The 20474-nt window shown below is 41.4% G+C and overlaps 5 protein-coding genes across 7 annotated transcripts; 4 read left to right on the top strand and 1 right to left on the bottom strand.

Moving 5' to 3' along the window:
• Positions 1-67: 67 nt before the first annotated feature.
• On the top strand, positions 68-5028 carry LOC129584112 (protein wntless homolog). The gene is given in 11 exon segments (XM_055476219.1): positions 68-797; positions 1419-1715; positions 1870-1994; positions 2339-2797; positions 2799-2813; positions 3055-3152; positions 3276-3339; positions 3417-3560; positions 3946-4029; positions 4099-4246; positions 4371-5028. Coding segments are annotated over 11 exon segments (1668 nt in total). The 5' UTR covers positions 68-694; the 3' UTR covers positions 4502-5028.
• A 134-nt stretch (positions 5029-5162) lies between these two features.
• LOC129583273 (sortilin-related receptor-like) lies at positions 5163-10477 on the top strand. The gene is made up of 11 exons (XM_055475023.1): positions 5163-5816; positions 6042-6335; positions 6433-6477; positions 6678-6738; positions 6856-6990; positions 7082-7352; positions 7422-7668; positions 7871-8874; positions 9143-9437; positions 9530-9614; positions 9677-10477. The coding sequence occupies exons 1-8, from the start codon at positions 5471-5473 to the stop codon at positions 8845-8847; spliced, it is 2376 nt and encodes a 791-aa protein (XP_055330998.1). The 5' UTR covers positions 5163-5470; the 3' UTR covers positions 8848-8874; positions 9143-9437; positions 9530-9614; positions 9677-10477.
• A 736-nt stretch (positions 10478-11213) lies between these two features.
• LOC129583283 (inositol-tetrakisphosphate 1-kinase-like) lies at positions 11214-14869 on the top strand. The gene is made up of 7 exons (XM_055475035.1): positions 11214-11713; positions 11791-11815; positions 12618-12773; positions 12866-12983; positions 13568-13867; positions 14034-14294; positions 14446-14869. The coding sequence occupies exons 1-7, from the start codon at positions 11562-11564 to the stop codon at positions 14613-14615; spliced, it is 1182 nt and encodes a 393-aa protein (XP_055331010.1). The 5' UTR covers positions 11214-11561; the 3' UTR covers positions 14616-14869.
• On the bottom strand, positions 14486-17058 carry LOC129583290 (TIP41-like protein). Of its 2 annotated transcripts, XM_055475057.1 has the most exons (8): positions 16978-17058; positions 16609-16857; positions 16335-16520; positions 15840-15939; positions 15619-15744; positions 15422-15517; positions 15094-15156; positions 14486-15025 (listed from the first exon to the last, which is right to left on the bottom strand). In XM_055475057.1, exons 2-8 carry the CDS (start codon positions 16854-16856, stop codon positions 14951-14953), a joined length of 894 nt encoding a protein of 297 aa, XP_055331032.1. In that variant the 5' UTR covers position 16857; positions 16978-17058; the 3' UTR covers positions 14486-14950. The 2 variants fall into 2 exon arrangements, with proteins under 2 accessions (XP_055331032.1, XP_055331024.1); XM_055475049.1 differs by lacking the exon at positions 16978-17058 and having other exon boundaries at positions 16609-16969.
• Positions 17059-17220: 162 nt separating this feature from the next.
• On the top strand, positions 17221-20035 carry LOC129586037 (uncharacterized). 2 transcript variants are annotated; one of them, XM_055479029.1, is made up of 5 exons: positions 17221-17553; positions 17816-18075; positions 18153-18529; positions 18734-19146; positions 19265-20035. In XM_055479029.1, coding segments are annotated over exons 1-5 (1164 nt in total). In that variant the 5' UTR covers positions 17221-17440; the 3' UTR covers positions 19266-20035. The 2 variants fall into 2 exon arrangements, with proteins under 2 accessions (XP_055335004.1, XP_055334998.1); XM_055479023.1 differs by having other exon boundaries at positions 17228-17553; positions 18734-19155.
• The last annotated feature ends 439 nt before the right edge of the window (positions 20036-20474 follow it).

Raw genomic sequence — 20474 nt, 5'->3', positions numbered from 1 at the left:
TATTTGTGTTATGCCGACGGCATGGCTAAGTCTGCATGTCGAGCGCAGTGCCGCGCGAGACGGAGTCTGTCGTAAATTTGCCTCTCGTGTGCGAGGATTCGAACGTGAAGTGCTGATGTGGAAACATTGTACATATTGCTTGCGGATTAATCCAAAATGATCTAGATTCCAGTAAAAACCGCACAGGTTTAGCTCTAAGAATTAAATTCAATTGTTTTGAAAGAGACCAGTCGGGCAGTATCGATTGAATATGTGCCCTGCACAAATGAACGAGAAATTGACCATTGGCTAATTGGATTTCTCGCATTGTTTTTATGGATTTGCCTGTTGAATATCCCCTCCTCTTCTGCCTTGGTTTTGTGGGTTTTCGGGCCAGATAATTATTTGACTTCTCATAACCTCTTTCGCCCATATTCAGTTCAATCTGGAAAGAAACGCAGCCGAGCGATATACCGTCGTATATATATACGGAGACGTCTCTTACTACGGCGTGATATACCAGCGAAAAGTTTTTGGGCTACATAGCTGTATATCCTAATTTGGCTAGTGGATTGTCGTTTTGGCCTCTTAATGGTCGGTCTTTAGATAAAAATGCCACCCAGATGATTTTGTACTGTAGAAACTGATCTGCATAGCTGATTGTTATACGTTTTGGTGGGAAGCCATTTCTTAATTAGAAAATACGAAATCCACTATGGCAGCATTCATTGATTCCGTTACGAATCGAAAGTTGATTTACTTTGGACTGTTTATTTTACTTATCCAAATCGGATTCTTCGTTATTGGCGGAATTATAGGTAATTAAACGTCTGGAACGTTTCTGTAGTTCAGTAAACCCGTCAAATTGATATGTTGGCAATGTTGCAGCGCAGCATCATGCATGACGATAAAGGATAGCTTTACTTTATTGCTGTATGTATTTACCGTTACAGTACTAATCGTAAAAGACTGTATTTGTTATTATATGTGTTAGAAAAGCGCATAGAATATAAATATTATGGAATAAGACTGTGGAGACAACAAATTGTAAGTACAAGGAAAACGGTTGAGCTGGTATGGCGCCGGTTTTAGAATCCGTGAAAATAGTTAATAGAAAAATTATTATGTACAGACTGTATAACTCCAGTTACTAACCATAAATATAATACCTTTCAATGGCTGGTACCTTTTTAGTCCTTTACCACAGCTTACACTGCGCCTACGGACTACGTACATATGTGAAAAATAGTATATTATAAAAATATGTATGTGTTGTAAGTACACTATGTGTAGTTTGAACACGGGCTATTGGTGGTCAAACTTGGTAACTGCATAATATTCCTCTTGTTGATTAGTAAATCAGAATCACTACTTGTATTGTTGATTTGCAATTTATATAATTTCGCTTATTGATAATTTCATAGAATTATTTTTCGCAGCGCCGTCACCGTCAAACGTTTCGCCGATGCTCAGCGTAAAATGCTTGGATGACCAGAAGGGACCGAGAGACCGTTGGTTTTATCCACGCGGCAAAGATCGGTCCAAAACATGCCAGCAGATCCACGATTTCGGAGAAGAAACTGTTCAGAAAATGAAACTGAATGCGTCGAATATAGTTTTTGCCGTTCAGTTTCCTATCCCTCGCGATGGCCAAGAACTGACCATGTCCCGTTGGTTTCAAGGTTTGCTCGGCGTTCTGCATCCGGAAATCGTTTATCAAGGCGACGATAAGACAAGTGCGTTTGTAATATTATGGTGTACAATATTTATTGAAGTGCAATTTAGGATTATCAATACGGGCTTAAAAAAGCAGCATTTATGTGCAATATCTGTAGGTGCTGTACGTTCGTGTTCTTACTACGGTACACTTAATACACGAGTCCGTACTAGGCTTCAAACTGGATATCGAAATCCACGCACGTATTGGTTACCGCAACAAGGAAGATCCGGAAGATGCTTGGAAGGAAATTGATCGGTCGGTGGAAACACGACAGCTTGAATGCAGCATCGAAGAAGTATGTTAGACCGAAGCGGCAACTATAGATATCATTAATTTCAACCTTTAATGCGTTTTTGTGTACCGTATAGATACATACGGATGTTCGGCCATCGTTGCGCTGTTAAAAAATAATATATATAAGCTGAAGCGATGGACTCGGATGTTATTTTGCAGTATAAAATGATAAGACCTACGTACTCTCGTAATGAGGATTTATTTATGTAGAAAGGGAACATTCAGTAGGGAGAAAATTTACTAAAGGCGCGCTAAATACGTTGTTAAGTAAATCACTGTTTACTGTTTAGCCAAAATGGTGATTTTTATGTTTACATTTGCTTGAGCATAGTTTTTGTGGTGTAGCGTCACAAGGATTATTTGTACAACTGTACTCCCGTTGCCCTTTTTGAACTGGGAAGTTCCTATCACGACTTTTATCTGTTAAATCTTCGCCTGCCCGTGCATAACTCCAATGGGACGTTATCGGGGAAAAATACAGGGCTGGGACAACTGCAAGATTTATGGGTGGTGGAAATCCATCAAAACGGCGGTTTCACGCGAGTTTGGTTTTCGGTGAAGACCGTCCTGTTTCCGTTCGTCTTTGTAGCTGTTTGCTGGTTTTGGACGAAAATACGAAACTTACCCAAGGCTCCGCGGTTACTGGAGAAAATGCTGTTTACCTTGGGACTGGCTATGTTGTTACTGGATCTGCCTTTGGAGTTTCTGTCATTGCTATTCGACATACCGGCAATTCTCTTGATTTCCGACATCCGGCAGGGCATCTTTTATTCCATCTTGCTGGCGTTCTGGATAATTTTTGCCGGGAGAATATCAAATGGTATGATCAATCACAAACAAACTGGTATAAATTTAATAAAGCATTTCTATGACCAAATTTTAACAGTCTTATGCTTGCTTTCCATTAGCATAACGAGGTTGACAGGTTGTCTAACGTTTTCCCCGTTAACCACCGAGTGTGATAAGTATTTAATTAGTCTGCTGTGTGGAGTATCCATTGACTTCATTCTGGGATTGCTCATTGCCGAATCCCAATCTAAAACACTCCGTTGATTTTGCAGGACGACGTGTTGAGAGACAGCATTTTTTTCTACTGGAAACACTTGGGCGCCGTTGGTTTTGGATGCATCTGCTTGTTTGTATTTGATATGTGTGAGAGGTGAGTCGGGATTTCACAGCGCAAATACTTGCCTGTTCAACACATCTGATTGTCAAATGCACTTTCCGCTGTGTTGTTCATGTGCTTGCTCACCAGTCACCACGCATTTCCTATTTATTGCAGAGGAGTGCAGCTGACGAATGCCTTCTACTCAATATGGGCTACTCCCACTGGAACGAATCTTGCCGTAAGCACTGTGGGCCCGATGGGTCACATATATCTGACAGACATAAAATTCTGAGCAATAAATTTTAATGATTCCAGATGGCGTTTATCATAGTGGCCGGCATTTGTGCTTGCATCTACTTTGTTTATTTGACGGTCATGATCAGTTTTGCGCTGAGGAATATGTGGGACAAACGCAAGAAACTGCTTCAACTCGACGAGAAACGGAGAAAACATTATCAGGCATGGATAAAAAGATAGTTGACTTTGAAGACGTTGAACTAATAAATTATCTATAGGTATTTGGCGTATTGTTGTTTCCTTATTACAAGAAGTTATTCGTAGTTATGATGTCGCTAATCGTTGGCCCATTGGCATCTGTAGCCTAATTAGTGATCTCGCACATAATTTGTCTGTGCTTATTATTATAGTAAATTAAATATCATATCACTAAAGTAAAGTAAAAGTGTGACTTACTATACCTGTAGGCAAGCCGAAACAATTCAAAACACATGTCGTTTTATTATTGATTTTGGCGTGATATTTTGGCGTTAGTTTTGGCGTTTTACAGTGTTAGTTCAAGGTTGCGCAAGCGACGGAACGTTTTCTTAATTAGGTATTTCTGCAGATGATGATATTCCGCTTCCAGTTCCTGTTGCTTATTTCGCTGCTGTGTGCCGCATTAACTGTGATATCGTTCATTATTGGGCAGGTGAGCATTAACACTGCACGGAACTTTTTTTCAGCGCTACTGAAGTTAATGATGATTTAATATTTTTAGGTAAGCGAAAGCAGTTGGAAATGGGGCGATGAGGAAAGAGCTGGTCTGGAATATACCAGCGCGTTTTTTGTGGGCATATTTGCCATGTGGAATTTGTACGTAATTACGTTGTTGATCCTGTACTCGCCAGTGTCCACTCATGAAGCACGTAAGTCATGGCTCTTGTGTTTCCGTTTAATAGCAGACTTGATTCGTTTTCGTTAGCTGCGGCTCCCGTGTGTTGAATGTGTTTTTATCCCTTTGCTTCGGCTTAATTACATGATATTTTACAGTGGAGAATCCGACAGAGAATTCCGAAGTCATAGCACTGAACGCTGTTTCTGGAACATCAAACGACTCAATATTGATGACGGATTTTGCTACTTCCGCAACCAGTTTCTTGCGTAAAGTAGCGGAAGATTAGGAACCAACGTTGACGCTGATTATCAGTTTCTCTTCGTGGAAAATCGGGCGGTATACTGTACTGCTAACGGTTTCATAGTATGAAACTAGCATATGTATGAAATTCATACAGTCTTACTTGCCGCATGTATTTAAGCCATGTAATGTTTAAGTTCACCTCAAATTTCTGCTAGCTTCTTATTTCTAACTTTGAAGGCCTTTTAAGAAACCGGAATGATTTGCAGCTCATACTGTTGTGCTTTCTTAAAAATAATCTCATTGTTTTGTTAAAACTGTTGTTAAACTTATCGTCAACTGTTGCGTTTTGACCGTTTCGAATGATAAAAGCTGTTGACCGTAGGTACTTTATATTGCTATACGCTTGTGACGGCTTGTCTATAAATGTGTAAGTGTTCAGTACTTAACTCCGGACAACATCCGAATAATTTTTATCTTGACTGGCTGGATTACATAACACTGTTGGATAAATACTGTACAGATCTGTTAATAAAACTCATTATACGTTGTGTAAATCCATCACATGTGATGCTCACAAAAGGCCTGTGAAAGGAAAGTTTTCAAATTCGAAGACTAATTTCACATGGCGAGACTGTTTTGTGCATTTTAAGTTGCTTTGAACTTGTGAATTCAACCGTGCACTGCGCGTATATGTGTGCGGAAAATTCATTCTCATTAACATTGTTTGTTCACAAGTGTTGAGCAACGGGCATACACAATTATTTATTAATCTCAGCTATTAATAACATACGATTCAAAAAATCGCGGAAGCGGTTTCATAAGTTTTAGTCCGTAAGTTATAACACAGTGTACTTGATGGAAGCAAATAGCGCAAAATAATATGTATTGTATGCATGGAGTACCAGCACAATAACTCTTTGATGGTGTCTTGCAGAATTATAATTATGGGCATGGAAAGTGACAATTTAATAGAAAGTTTTTGTTTTTAGAACTTTTTTACTACTTAATAATCATGGCTTTGAAATTTTACAATGTGTGCAGCATGCCCTTGGTACTACAGCTTGTGGTATTAAACATTTTAGTAAGGGGTCAGAATTTAGGTTTGGAAAAACCAGGCCGATGTGCTTCCGTTAGCGGAAAATGCAGTGCCGGTCCAAGTCCTAGTAGCCGCTGTTTCTTTCATTTTGAATGCCCAGGGAAACAATTGTGTTGTTCTATCGATGGATGCATTAATGCTTGTGTCGATCCTGTTCTGAATTTTAATGATTCTCGTATAAGTGACCTTTTGTCTAGATCTGATATGCTGCTGTCTGCTGCTGATAATGCGTATGTTCTGAACCCAAATGTGGTCCAAAAGGGTAAGTTTAGTTTGCAATTAAAGCGCGTGAAACTACAATTTCCGTTGGGGTTTCAGCTGGCATTAAGAGTTTGATCTACTCGTAAGATGTCCTTAAAATGTATCGGTGCAGTTAAGTTAGCCCAATTAACTAATGGCGACGATTTATGGCTTAAAGCAACACAGTATCCACTATGCCGCAACTGAAATAAAACTTTTATGAAAAGTGTTTGAGTAATTTCTGCAGGTCCATATTTAAAATGCAAAGCCGGGTTGCTGATCAAAACTTCTTACCGGTGTAACGGGAAGAACGATTGTCCGGACGGTGACAATTCAGATGAAATGGATTGTCCATGTTCTGCGGATGAGGTTTTGTGTACCAACGGATTATGCGTCAATTTGGCAGCAGTCTGTTTACCAACCGGAACACGAAATGGTCTATGTTCCGTGCCGAGCTTAAACTGCTCTAGTATAAACTGTTCCAGCTCTGACCATTTCCGGTGCAACAATGGACAATGTGTTCCGCTGAACAATCGCTGCGGTAAAATGAATACGAACCCAGAGTTTTTAAACATTATCATTGCTTTCCCGTAGTTGCCTCACAGTTTCTGATCCTCTCGTTTATATTATTTATACAGATGGGATCTTTTCCTGTCTGGATGGAAGCGACGAACAGGACTGCGGTTTGTGGTTACACAGATGTTTACCTTTTAAATATAATCATTCGGAATTTGATCACAGCATAAGGATCAGCTTTTCTTTTTTGTCAAACAAATTTCTTGAATCTGTTTCAAAAAGCTGTGCGACATCGACACTTTGTGTAACTATATTCTACGTAATCAAATTCAACTGTTCGCAACTGTGCTTTTGTTATGGTTCGTAGCTTGCAGCAGTGGAAATTTTAACTGCGATGATGGTTTATGTAAATCGCTACTGAATGTTTGGTAAGGAACCTGTTTTGAGTTGCTTATACAGTGCGACAAATATGGTTTTAGCATCATACCGTGACCAGCCTGACGACATCATAATATGCAATAATTAATTTGTAAATTTTCTTGCAGGTGCAATGGCGCAGCTGATTGCTCCGACCGTTCCGATGAATCTGCAAACTGCTCCTGTATACCGGGGCAGTTTACATGCACGAACGGTCGATGTATACCGCAATACAAAAAATGCGATTTTATAGACGACTGCTTGTAGGTAGCATTCAAATTTTATGGATTAGCCTCACTTCATAAGCTGTGACCGTGCAGTTTCACAAAAATTCGAAAGATTCTGCTGAATTAGAGACGGATCGGACGAAACCGACTGCACAGTGAAATGCACGGCGTCCAATAAACTGTTTCAGTGTGGCAGCGGTCAGTGCATCCCCGTTTATTCCCAGTGCGATGGGTTTCCTGATTGTCAAGATGCATCGGATGAGAGCAACTGCGTGGACAATAAACCAAACAACTGCCATCGTGCCGGGTATTTTTCCTGTGGAAATTCGTCTTCCACTGTCGAAAAGTGTGTGCCGTTGTCGGCTTGGTGTGACGGTGTCACGGATTGTCCTGATCACGTAATTTTAACATGTGCTTCGTGCAAGGTTTTTGCAGTGTTATTTTCAAACGTTAATGTGCACCTGTAGACCGATGAGCCGCTGTTTTGTTCGACAACATGTCCAAACGCTTCGATGTCCTGTGATGGAGGCCGATGCATATCACTGGCTAGCAAATGCGATGGCAAAGTGGACTGCACAGATAAAACTGACGAGAGCGGATGTCAGTGTCAGGAAAACGAGCTGCCGCTTCCAAACAGCGCTTGCCTGGCTAGGGACAAATTCTGCAACGGCGTGCGGGATGCCGCTAATGGTTTGGATGAAGAACAGTGCAGAGGTGAGGAGAATATTAAGAAAAAGTTGTTTTTTTTATTGTGAACAATCTATTTACAATCTATTCGTGCTTCGAATGAAAATATTTCAAATTCTGGAACACACGCTGGTATTAATTTTTTGGACCACACGGTCAGAAATTTTTACGTTTTGTTATTTATACTGATGCACGGATGGTTTATAATTTTTTATGTAAAAACTTTTAGCGTGTAAAGAGCGATTAGCACAAAATTTCCCGGGGAAATTATGTGACGGGATAATCGACTGTCCGGACGCATCGGACGAACTGTTCTGCGGACACTGCACGACAGCGCAGTTCTTTTGTCAGAAATCCCACCAATGTATTTTTCGTAATCAGACCTGCGACGGCTATCCCGACTGCAATCCCTACGGCGAAGATGAAGAGACATGTCTGGGCGTTACTCCAGCGCCGTGTCACATTGATGCCGATATGACCAGCATTCAGTCGGAACGTGCCGGCTGTTTGACTGTGCGCAATCGCGGCGAATGGATGCCGGTGTGTGCGGAGCGCTGGCTAAGCTCCTTATCCGATGCCATCTGCGAAATTATGGGCTACGATAAATCTCTATCGACCAACCTTGTTCCTATGGAGCCGGGTGAAATCCCGGAAAGACCGCTGAAGATGCCCCGGCAATTTGACGGAGCGCAGCTGGTCATTAGCGCTGCCTTTAGTTGTCCATCGCGGAAGAAGGTCTACTTGGAATGCGGTTCACTGCTGTGTGGGCAGAGTTTACCTGATAATGGCTTACCCAAATATATAACCGGTTACAACAAAGTTGCCGCTGGAGAACATCCCTGGAGTGCGCTCTTATATCAGGATGGGAAATATATCTGTTCGGCGGTGATAGTGGACGCCGAATGGGTGTTGACCTCGGCCAAATGTGTCGCGACCATCGATTTGGCTTCCAGTTTTGTTGTAGTCCGCGTCGGCATGATACGTCGCTTTTCGCGCAATGCTAATGAGCAATTTCTTCCGGTGGATTTTATCGCTATGCATCCAAATTTTACTGTCAGTATTAATCCGGAAATCGCAACGGCTGATGCGGATTTAGCGCTCCTGCACCTCGCGGTTCCGGTCCACTGGAATGCCTTCGCGAAGCCGGTGTGTTTACCACGCAGTTCGGATCCCCAGAAAGTATTACTCTTACCGGATGGGGAGTAGTTATGGGGCAAAGCGTTTTTTCCAACGGTAAACTGAAACCACATTCAAATAACATTATTAAAAACTTTTGTCTGCTTAGCTGTCTTCTTCATAAATAGCCATCATAACGCGAAAACATACATACATATATTTTATAGGAAAGCTACTCGTACGACTAGCGAATTCTATTACTTTTATACGTAATACGTATGTCCGATAAGCAGCGTCCACGTTCAGTCGCCGTGTGTGGGTTCATAATTGTACCAACGTGTTTGTTGATTGCCCGAAAGAATTCAAGTATGGATTGTTGTTGTAGAAGATGCCATGCAACAGGTGACTGTCAATGCCATAAACTCGACATTCTGCCAAAAAAATCCGTTTCTTGGAAAAAAGCTTGACTGTTAATTCATTTTGTGCAAATTTTTCCGGAATCAGTCCAGGGAACTGCACAACAGACCACGGCGGGCCGGCATTGAACAAGGACTATTATGGACGGTGGAGCGTGGTGGGTGTGGCGAGCTTCATGTTAGGCTGCAACCAAACGGGAGCTGTTGTTGGTCTGGTCAATGTTGCAAAGCACCGAACATGGATAACCGATGTTATGACTAAAAGTAAGTCAGACCGGCCTTCACTTCAGCGCTGCTTGTATGCATCAGTATGTTTTGTTCGGAAAAAGGTCACCTAATTTGTAATGTCATTGTAGGTGCTCCAACGAAGACATTAAGCGACAAATTATGCATGAACGGATACAGATGCGAAGTCGGAAGCTGTATAAATCCCAGTCAACGGTAATAATTTCAACCACAAAATATGGGCACCTTTAATCTTTCTGATAATTATAAAATTACAGGTGCGACGGCACGACTGATTGTCCACTGGGCTCAGATGAATACAACTGTCTGCACACCGCTTTTCAGCAAAATCAAACAGGCAGCTGCAATTTTTCGGATGCGTCTCTTTGCGGATACCGGCAGGACATAAGCGATACGCTCGACTTCTATCGTGGAAACGTTGGGGATTCCAGTTTTCCCATTAACCGCGAGAAATGGCTGTTGAGTTTCAGCGGAAGTTTTCTATACATCAGCAGCTTAATGAATAACGGCGGGAAAGGAGCCACGGCCAGGCTGATATCGCCACGAATCAATCCTATCGCGTCGGCTCGATGTCTGAAAGTAAATTTTCTAGCTGGGAACGGGAGTTTGACTGTCTACGATTACGCCGATCCCACTCGGATGTACACGATACCTAAGATAGGTGACGATGCTACACCGTCATCGACACAGTGGGTACTGCCACAAAATACTTCCTTGTTTGTGTTGGAGGCGAAACTCACCGCGGATAAAGACGCTTTCGTAGCGATGGGAGATATCGTACTGGACGCCGGTAGTTGTCCAAGTTAACTATTCAGCAGCCAATAGTCACGGAAATTATAGCCTTAGAAACATTCTTAAATTTTTATTCACTGTTGTATGATAAGTCCACAACAGACGTTGGTGAAGGTGCTGACACGTAGTTTCCCAATGGTTTTTTATAGTTTGCATTATTTACATGACGATGATGAAATGATACCAGATCTGTCTTGTACCATGCCATGCGTGTACTACTGTATCTTGTTTTAAACTCTGTGCCATCGTAATGGCAAGAGCAGAATCGCAGCTGAGATATGCCATACTCGGGCTCTTAACTCTTAAGTGACAAATCAATGATAACAATGAATTCAATGTCTTCGTGCGACGGGCAGCGCCCGTTTTACAGCAGTAGACAATAGAATCAGTGATGGAAAAAACTAGTTAGTGGTGCACAATATGAAAATGAAGTCGCTTAATTCAAACAGTACGTACCACGGTACCAGTAACAAAACTGTTAAATTTCGCAGGACAGGTAGAAACAAAATTAAAACAAACCGACACATCAGGTGAATATCAGTTTCTTAGTAAACCCATTCTCGTACGAACACATTTGACGGCCAGATCTTAGGGTCCAAAATCTTTTCAGATGCCTTCTTGAATGTGCCCACACGGGCAAACGTTGATGTTCTCTTGTCCCCAGAAGCGGGGACAAACACGCTAACAAATCTTGTAGCAACCCCGGCTGCATTCACCTGGCTAGCTATGAAAGCGTTTATACCTTTGATGTTCGGAAACTTCAGAATTTCCAGGAACACCTCTTGCACAGAAATCAGCGTGCGGCGTACGATCGCATTACCGGCTATACCGTACATTCTGCTGACTTCCGGAACGGCGAAGCGCGAACGCCAACAAGTGGTTGAACTGCAAATCCCTGTACACAATTCACCACGCATCCCTGTACGCGATGAGTCACATTGTGTATTTTACTTACTTACTACTCTAGTAAAACCGGTGGTGCCTCATGGCAATTTGACAAACACAAACTGAAAAAGTTCCGTAGCGATTTCGGTTCGCATTTTGTAATGTGACTTATAACTTGTTACATATTTTTGGTGATTCATTATGATTTTCATAAAATTCTTATCATGAGACACTGCGAGATGGCGTAGTATTAAACCAATAACTCATCTACGATTAGCGCAGGTCTGTGAATATGATTGTTGGGTCCCTTGCGCAGAACAGCATGACCCATGTCGATTATCAGTGCGTCGTATCAGAATGTTGATAAGCTACGAGGGCAGCTGAAATTCAGTTGCTCATTCGTAGTTTTGCTGGATTTCAGTCTAACTCTAGCCTGCAGTAAAGGCTCTGCTAATTGCATTCAGTATGGAGCCTTTCATGCTAAATATCGCTGCTTCTCCGGAAGTGAAACCCAAGAAAAGGAATGGGTTTTACCCTAGCTGTGGACGAATCGGATTTTGGATGAGTGCGAAAAAGCAGAAGAAAATGGATATGTCCAAGTTCGCCTTAATTTGCCGGTAAATGGAAATTTCCGCTGTTTTATTTCAGCCGTTTGGTGTACCACGCTGTAGTTTGCTCTTCTTCCGTCTTGTAGGAAGACTGGATATGAGTTGGTTGAGGTAAGTTTATGATCTTCCTGCATTTGTGTTTCATTTCGCTGCCGTGCACTATGAGAGGCTCTTAGTACTCGAATTGATATGCCTTGATAAGATAGATTTTTGCGTAATCTCCGATCGAATTGTTACATCAGATTTATGTTAATTGCATGGTGTTTGCCGTTTACTAAAACACAGACATAAGAATTGCGGGTGAACCGTGAATACAATTACTGTATATGCCGTGGTGCGCGACTGCGCGTGCGAGCGATCTGCATGCTAAGACAAACAAATTGCTGTGTTGTAGCCTGTTGTTGTAATGTAACGAGTGTATTTTCGTGAAATCTGGCTTTCATCGTAAAAAATGAATGAAAATTTTTAATTAATTTGTATTTAAGCAAATTGTTTCCGTTTGAAGTGGGGGCTCGGCTCAGGTTGCGGTATCGTGGTGTTTAATGAAACTGTTTTGCAAAACTTTGAATTAGTCAATAATTTCCGTAAACAGGGAACCGTTTCATTCGTAATTCCCTCATCGCTAAGGCTATCCATCTAACATAACACTTTTTCAAAATTTCTCTGCGAGGCGTACTCATCTTGAAAGTTGTGTATTGCACAATGTACTTCCGCACAACACGGTGTTAGGGTTTGCGGAAATTCATAATACATATTACATAGTAAGCAACTAACGTGGAAGTGCGTGTGCGCACTCAATCAGCTTTTTATGTTTACGCTAAAATTTCCAATTTTTGCTGATTGCAGCTTATCGGCAGTGCGTGTACACAATTGGAATTGTTTGCGGTTGTTGAATATTTTTATCGACTTTTAGGTTGATTTTGGACGCCCTTTGGAACAGCAAGGACCATTTGATATCTTTCTTCATAAATTGACGGATATGATTGTTAGAGCTGAGCAAACCAATAGCACCGATCATGCTGTTAGAGCGGAAGCGGAGAAAGCAGCTGAGTTTTTCCATGATTTGCAGGTAAAAAAATAACGTTCAGACTACGTGCAAATGGCAGTTTTCAATGTATGACAATACCATACTTGATTAGTGATTGGTTTTTTTCTGGACAGGAATACCAGCAAAGTCATCCAGAACTGATTGTCATTGATCCAGTTGACAATTTGAAGAAGCTATTACTGCGCCAGCGTCAGTATCACCTGACCGCTTCCAGCCCGGCTTGTAGACACGGTAAACAGTACTAATTGTGAATATTATGATAATGTTAATTGTAAAGCGTTAATAGGAAATTACCTTTTCGTCTTCTTGAAAACGTGCTGAGTACGCCAAAAACTTGGGAAAAATGCGTTTAATTTTGATGGACATGAGTGGTAAAATTCGATCGAATTCCAGTAGTGTCTTGTTAAGATTTACGAATACGTCAGGGAGTAATCACGGAATAATACTTATTTATGACAAATATATCGCACGGAAAGTCTCCGCGGTATGCTTGTTCTCTGGGTGGAGTTATTTCGTTTTCGATTTGATCTTACGGTTTAATAAGCTAAGGATAACAAGAACTGATTTCGTTTTGGTTGGAGGCTTTGAATGTTCAGTTTGCACGTTTCTTCAATATACTCGTACGAGTACACAAAAAAAACTGGAATGTCAGCGAATTTTTCATGTACCCATATACATTTCATACCCGGGGCAGGGCATGTTTGATGTTTGATTCATATTCATCCGACTGTTGATTATGAATCAACCATGCACACTTCCGTATATTTTATTGCCTGGTCCATACAGGCCTGTTAACTCTGTTTGTATTGTTGTAGAAATGGTATTTTCGCCTGCCTTCATCGAACTGAGTGCCACCGCACCCGAGGAAATGCTTCAACAGCTGCAGCGCGGACATGTGCAATTTCCGATTGTATGCAAACCGCAAGAAGCCCACGGCTCGTCAGATGCGCACCATATGATGATTATTTTCAATGCTACGGGCCTGGAAAGCATCAAGGTCCCCTGTGTTGCCCAGTCTTTCGTTAATCATGATGCTATTCTGTATAAAGTATTTGTTATTGGAGACAAGCACCATGTTGTGCGCCGACCTTCTTTTGAGAACTTTTATTTGAACGGTAAGTGCCACCGAAAATTAACTGTTAGACACTTGATATTTTTGTTCGTTGGAAGTACGTTTCGGTTGTTCAGACAGTCCAGTTAACAGCTACTCACGTCGGCTTAGATTTGGAGTTGGGGACCGTACGTTTGCTTGTGGCTGAAAGTGTTTTTTACTCTTTCTAGACCTTCCGCCGATCGTTTTTGATAGCCAGGATATATCCAAAGCCCAATGGCTTTGTAGTGATCCGTCGAAGCTTCCCCTGTTTCGTATTGCGGCCAACAGTATTAACGCAGCAACCGCTGAGGTTGAACTTGATCCGGCAGTAGTATCGTTCATTGTCCAAGGAATAAGGCAGCAATTCGGGCTGTCCTTAATTGGAATTGATTTAATTCGCGAAGTTGACACCGGAAGGCTGGCGATAATTGATGTGAATGCCTTTCCCAGTACGTTAACCTGCATACCCGTGTGAAATTTAAATTCGAATGTCGGCAAATTACTTTTTCGGTTGACGTCTGAATTGCATTGCAATATTAGTTTTGATTTGCGCTTCGTCCTGTTAAGTCGTACAGACTCATACTTTGATTTTATTTACAGGCTATGATGGAGTGCCGGATTTTTTTGGTACGTTGTCCGATTTTCTGCATTCCACTGTCAAGCACCGCAGTGCTATTCTTTCGCGGGAAAAGAATGGATTAAACACAAAAACGAAGAATATCCCACGCTCATTCCAGTCTGTCACGAGCGCTACTGTAATCAGACAGTAGTCCGGAAAACCGACTTTCCGCCATTGCGCGTGGAATAGCATTCCTTTACCACAGTTTTTCTACCTTATCGCCATGTTGCCTTGTTGGTTTCATTATGTTGTTTGTTATAAGGATTTTACGTTCCCCGGTTTATACAGAGAGTTGTCAAAGATTTTAGCATTTGTGATATAGAACTTTTTAATGCCATTTTACGGACATACGAATGTTGAGTATAATTTTTACAACCATGTTGCTAAAATAAAACAGTTTAAACATCCTAAACAGTGACAATTTAATCAAGAAAATATCAGTGGAAGAGGAACTAAAAAAACATTAAGTTTAGTGTAATCCTTAACTCAGCTTTTCATGAAAGTTTTTAACGGACTTAAAGCAGACCAAATCTGCATGGGATCCATAGGCGAAACCGATTTCTGAAATGAAAATTAGCCGTTACGAATTACGAAGGGATGAATTCTGGAAGATAGTCCAAGATTCGTACCGGAAGGTCAGGTATTTTACTTTCTCGTACGGCATATTCTCGGAGCATGAAATTCTCGCCTTTCTGCCAAAATGTATATTTTTAAAATTTTTTACAACAGAGCATGTAGAACCTTCCAAGTAAAAAAAATTAACTGTAGTATACAGATAGACTATTCGAATAAGCCAAATAAGGACCTATTACAATGTTTTGTAATTGTAGTAGGAATAATAATATAATACTCGTACGGTACATGAATTAAATCAGTCTGACCTAACTGAAGTCGCTTCAGATTTGTAAATTACAAAGACAGATATAAAGCACTGCGATTTACCCTTTTAGTTCTTACCTTTAGCAGTAACCGCGTGTCGTAAAGACGTACGAACACGTGGTCAACCCGTAAATAAAATCGCATCAGGACAAACACATACGAGTCAACAATCCGCTAAAACAACCCCGAAAAGCCATCAGTAAGTGACAGAAATAACCGTAGTGGGCACATTTGAAGAGGATAAGCACTGCAAGCCGCAGCCTGGTTATACGCACGATTTTCAAATCCATTTCTGAACATCCATTATCATCTAATTCATCCCCATAAAGTTGAATTTCATCAAACAGCAAAACAGCATCTCTGCGTTTTAGTAGCTCCAGATCCAACTCCTCCACAGTTGGCTAAGTCATGAAAAACAACTGCAGTAATATGTGATCTATGACAGCGAGGATTCAACGAGTACTGTAAACATTACTATCTATCAGTATTTACAAACCTGGGAATGCATGGTGCCAAATACGCTTCCTCGGTAATCGGGCGTGTATGTCCAATCGTACTGCACCGTCTTCGACCCGTACGTTTTGAGAGCTTCGGTCCTAAAAAGGCAGATAAAAGCGATATGTTATCATATGTACTAGTAACTCGCGCAAAGCCTATTCAAGTACAACAACTGCTGGCTACTGTAGTGAATAAAATTTAAAATATATAAGACTGGTGTATGCTCACTTTGTAATGCTGCATATCAAAATACTAACAAGAAACTATGCTGCCCACTTTAAATATTCGGACCCATACGAACTATTAAACAATTAAAAGTCAGACGGAGTCCATCACGGTGAATTCGGTGGAAAATTGCAGGACATACGAGTAGTTCAACAAGACTTTTTGTTACAAAAGTTATACGAAAAACAGTTTAAGAAATCGCTGACAAGCAGATTAAAGGTGATCATTTTACGAAATTGCGCAAAATTCTCTGTTTTCTTACGCTCACCTGGATTCCTGCCATACACTAGCGGACGCCACCTGAATATCACCCGAAGGCTGCTCTCCGATTGAATTCACAGCATCCACAGCGTTAAATTCAATTCCTGACTGCGTTTTGGCATTCTCGATACGCAAAGAGTTCTCCACAAAGACCATATCGGGAAGATATTTCAGCGTAAAGCGCGCTTCATTCCTAATATTATTGCAAAGGGAAAATTATCCAGGGTCCGTTGCACGATTACTAAATTGTAACTCACAATCAGTATGCTGTTCACATTTACCTACAAAAGACGCATCTGCCACCGCTACCGGGAACGCAGTTCCCACTTTGATGGCTCGCAATGCTGGCAATGGAGCTTTCCTTTGCGCACAGACACTGGGAGCTCATAATTGGAGCTTTCGTGATTGTTATGATCCAATCTCCGAAATGGAAGACTTGGGTGTTTGGGACAGCAGCCGACGTGGTTTGTGTCACCAGTGGCTTACCGGAAGCAGACAGGCCATTCCTTGACTCTGGCTTGCTATCCATACTATAAGGAGTAATAATGATAATGAAACTTTCAGAATGCAACGAAACTCGATTCGCTATGAGCATAAATAAGTAATCACAAAATAGTTCGCGGAATCTGACGAGTGCAAATGTTACTTACTTTATAGTTTATTACGATTATATCATTATTAGTGCACAACACAGTTTACAAAATCAAAATTAAAGTTGTGTTTTCTCGAAGCTGATCATGGTCGAATGACTCACCTGGCTTTGGAGCCGTAGACGAATCAGAAGTGCGTGTTTTGATTCATTGTTCGCCGACTTCAATACGGTGTGCCATATTTGCCTGAATGAACCACCTGAGTTACTGACGTCATAATAGGCTTCCGGACGCGCATCCTGTACGGGAAAGCACGAATTTTGTTCGGCCTCCAGTTGGTTCTGGTCAAGTATTTTGGGCTTTTCTGAGTGATAAAATGATTAGTTAAATTTAAATCTTCCCCGATAATTTTTAAGTATTTGATTCTACAGAGTGTATTTCGATTTACTATTGCTGACAGATGATCAGCATACAACAAGTATCGGATTTGAGCCATTTGATCAACCGATGAGATTTGCAAAACATGTCAAATTTGTCCATGCAGTACTATGCAGCGGTTTCTGATGTCGGTGCTCCAACTTCCAGCAAAACAGAAGCAACATCATTCATTAGTCCCCAGCTGCAGTATCAACAATGGTATGTATAAACTATAGTTAGTTCCGTTGCTGCGAATGGTAGAAACCCTGCAAGTCTGGAACCATGCTGTTAACAGTTAACTGGCCGTTTAAGATGTCGCGAATCCACTGCGAATCTTGTTCGTTACCAAGTGGCTGTTTCAGTTTGAGTAGTTTCACTAAAGAAATTTTATGCGATTCTGTGCTAAGTAATTTTTGCAGCTTCTGTTGATAAGCAGAGACACTAATTATTCGTCTAATGGAATTGCGCTTTGGCGTTGCAGGTTTCAGCAGCAAATCCAGCAGCAGGCTGCACAACAAAGCCAGCAACAGCAGAATGGTATATCCTTCCCAGCCTTGACTGGAGACGGGAGTCAGGCGATTTTCACAGCTGGTTACCTCGATCCGCACAGTTTGGACTTCCATGCCCTGAACGCCGGCGGCCTTAACGCCAACATCAACGGCCAGATTGTACCAACGGATGCTGGTTTGTCCCTGTCAGCGTTACAATCGATTGCTGGTTTCCAGCTGCATACCAGCCAAGGCAAGTTCACAACTTTGAATTAGAGTTTGACGTACATAGCTTCTCGGAAGTTTGAATGCAGTATTCTGGGAATGTAGGTCAGACTTTCATGGTGCCTTCGGGTGCCAATCTGACGGTCAGTAGTGGACCGTTTGCCAACAACGAGCAGCATATGCAAGGTCTGCACCACCAGCACCAGCAGGCAGCTCAACAACAAACCCCTGTTGCCGCTCCAAAGAAGAAGGGCCCGAAAACCAAGGCAGCCCCAGCACCGAGCACACCCACGAATGTCACCAAAGCTGCAAAACCACCAAAGCCCAAAGGGACTCCCAACGCGTATGCCATCTTCTACAAGGAAACCTATGCCAAGTTGCGTCAGGAAAATCCAGAATGGAAAGCCAGTCAGATTATGGCAGAGGCTGGCAAGATCTGGAAAGACTTGAATGGCGCCGTTCAGGATCACTATCGATCTCAGGTACATCATGAAAAATTCTGTTATGTTTCAATTTCATTTCACTATTATGAATCAGTTATGTTTCATTATTTGCATACTTTTTTTGGTGTTATCATCACTAGCTTCAGAATGCTTTCGATCTACTTTCTGTTGAAGTTAACGCACACTTACCAACATTATTGCAGGCTTGCAGCTAACTTTTATTAAAACAGTGATCTTTGTTAGGCTGAATCGTTGGTACAGGCTCACAATCTTGCATATCCGAAAACTTCCGGAAAGAAGCAAAAAAACGGGCAGAAACGCCCCATGACAGCTTATCAGTTGTTTATTCGCGAGCAGTTCAGTCAGCGGCCTTCCGAAAGCAGTACCATGCACGCCAAAGATATTCTTATGCAGCTGTCCGGTCAGTGGAAAAATTTACCGGATGAGGTAAAAAAAGTCTATCAGGACCGAGCTCAGCTAGAGAAGGCTCGCTCCCAGGCAGAGCAGCATGCGAGCAACGGGGAACGCCGGAATGGTGATGATCAGATGCAGATGAATGATGTCCAGGCTCAGGAGTTGCATTCCCTGCAGCAGCAAGCGAACATGATGATCGATGTGCCTTATGACCAGAAGCCAAGATTGGACGATACCCGATAGTAAGATTGGTATGTTCAATATATGGTACACGCTACTGTGACGCAAGCAATAATGTTTTTCTTAACTTCTCCACCTTCCGAAAAGCGTGGTCAGTGATGCTTTTTCGGCTGTTTGCAGATTATTTTTCCTTCCTCATGGTGGTAATAGCAGTGAGTTATTGGCCTCCAGTAATTTGATTGTGACATGAATGACACGGAATATTTAGGATAGGACCGCGAATTGTTCCTGTTTTCTTCTGCCCGATTGGAATCTGTTTGGCCCTTTGTTTACAATCTCCCTACTGGATAAGAGAGACCAGTACTAGTGCGATGATTAAGTCGCTATCTCTTTGTTCCGCAGTATTACCTTCCTTTGTTTTATTCTTTTAAATACCGAAACGAAAATCTGTATTTTGAAGTCGGAGTGGCTTTTGGTCTTTATTGCTCGTTTAGTTTGTGGATTGGGAAAAGGGCTTGAATTTTATTGCTTTATTGACTGTTAGACTTTACTGGATTGCCTGTAGAAAGCGTATCGGCGTTTAGCGGATCTCAGGTCTGGAAACGCTGAAAACACCGTACGTTGAAAGGCGACTGTTTGTTCCTGCTTAATCAACTTGTTTGTTAACGTTATTTTGTACGATCTCGAACCTGATTTTTTTTGGTTTTTTGAGTTCGATATAGCGTATCCAGCTAATGTTTTGTTTTCATCGTTTTAGTCTTTTATGAAAATCAAACTCAACCGGGTCCACCTGTTATTCTTCTCGAAGTACTGAACTATTTTGTCATCGTTCATTATTGTTTGTTATTAGGGGTTTCACTGGCAGCTCGCAGTATTGGTCTACATTTACGCTTACATTTACATTATTTTAGGAAATTATTTTCACTGTTCAGAATGGTTGTTAACGTATTACTCATAGACTATTTACACCAGCTGTGCGAATGTGTTTCCTAATATCACGCGCTATTAAAGAAACATTACGTACGACTGATGATTAGTAATGAGTAATTATTCTTTAGTAAGTCAAAATTTTCCACGACCAATTAAGTGAGAAAATGCCACATGGTTTGAAAATTTGGACTGCTTCTGCTCGTACTGTACCTTCTGAGCCTTTCCCGTAATATACAGTGTCAGTACCTACTTTTATCGAGAACGTCTTGCAACCAGAGTACTAAGAACAGTAATAATAAAATAATTGCCTTATGTGCAATTGTCGTGTCTAATAGTACTGTAATTACAACTTTTACAAGTACATAATAACATACAAAAGTATGTGTATCTAGATAGTAAGATACCCGTAAGTACTGTACTGTACTTGTATAAAAAAATAATACGGACCTTTCGCATACTG

The sequence above is a fragment of the Paramacrobiotus metropolitanus genome, unplaced genomic scaffold (assembly GCF_019649055.1).
Source record: "Paramacrobiotus metropolitanus isolate TYO unplaced genomic scaffold, Prichtersi_v1.0 Parri_scaffold0000002, whole genome shotgun sequence".
In the NCBI taxonomy this organism is placed as follows: domain Eukaryota; kingdom Metazoa; phylum Tardigrada; class Eutardigrada; order Parachela; family Macrobiotidae; genus Paramacrobiotus; species Paramacrobiotus metropolitanus.
This window is presented reverse-complemented; position numbering and strand designations above follow the sequence as displayed.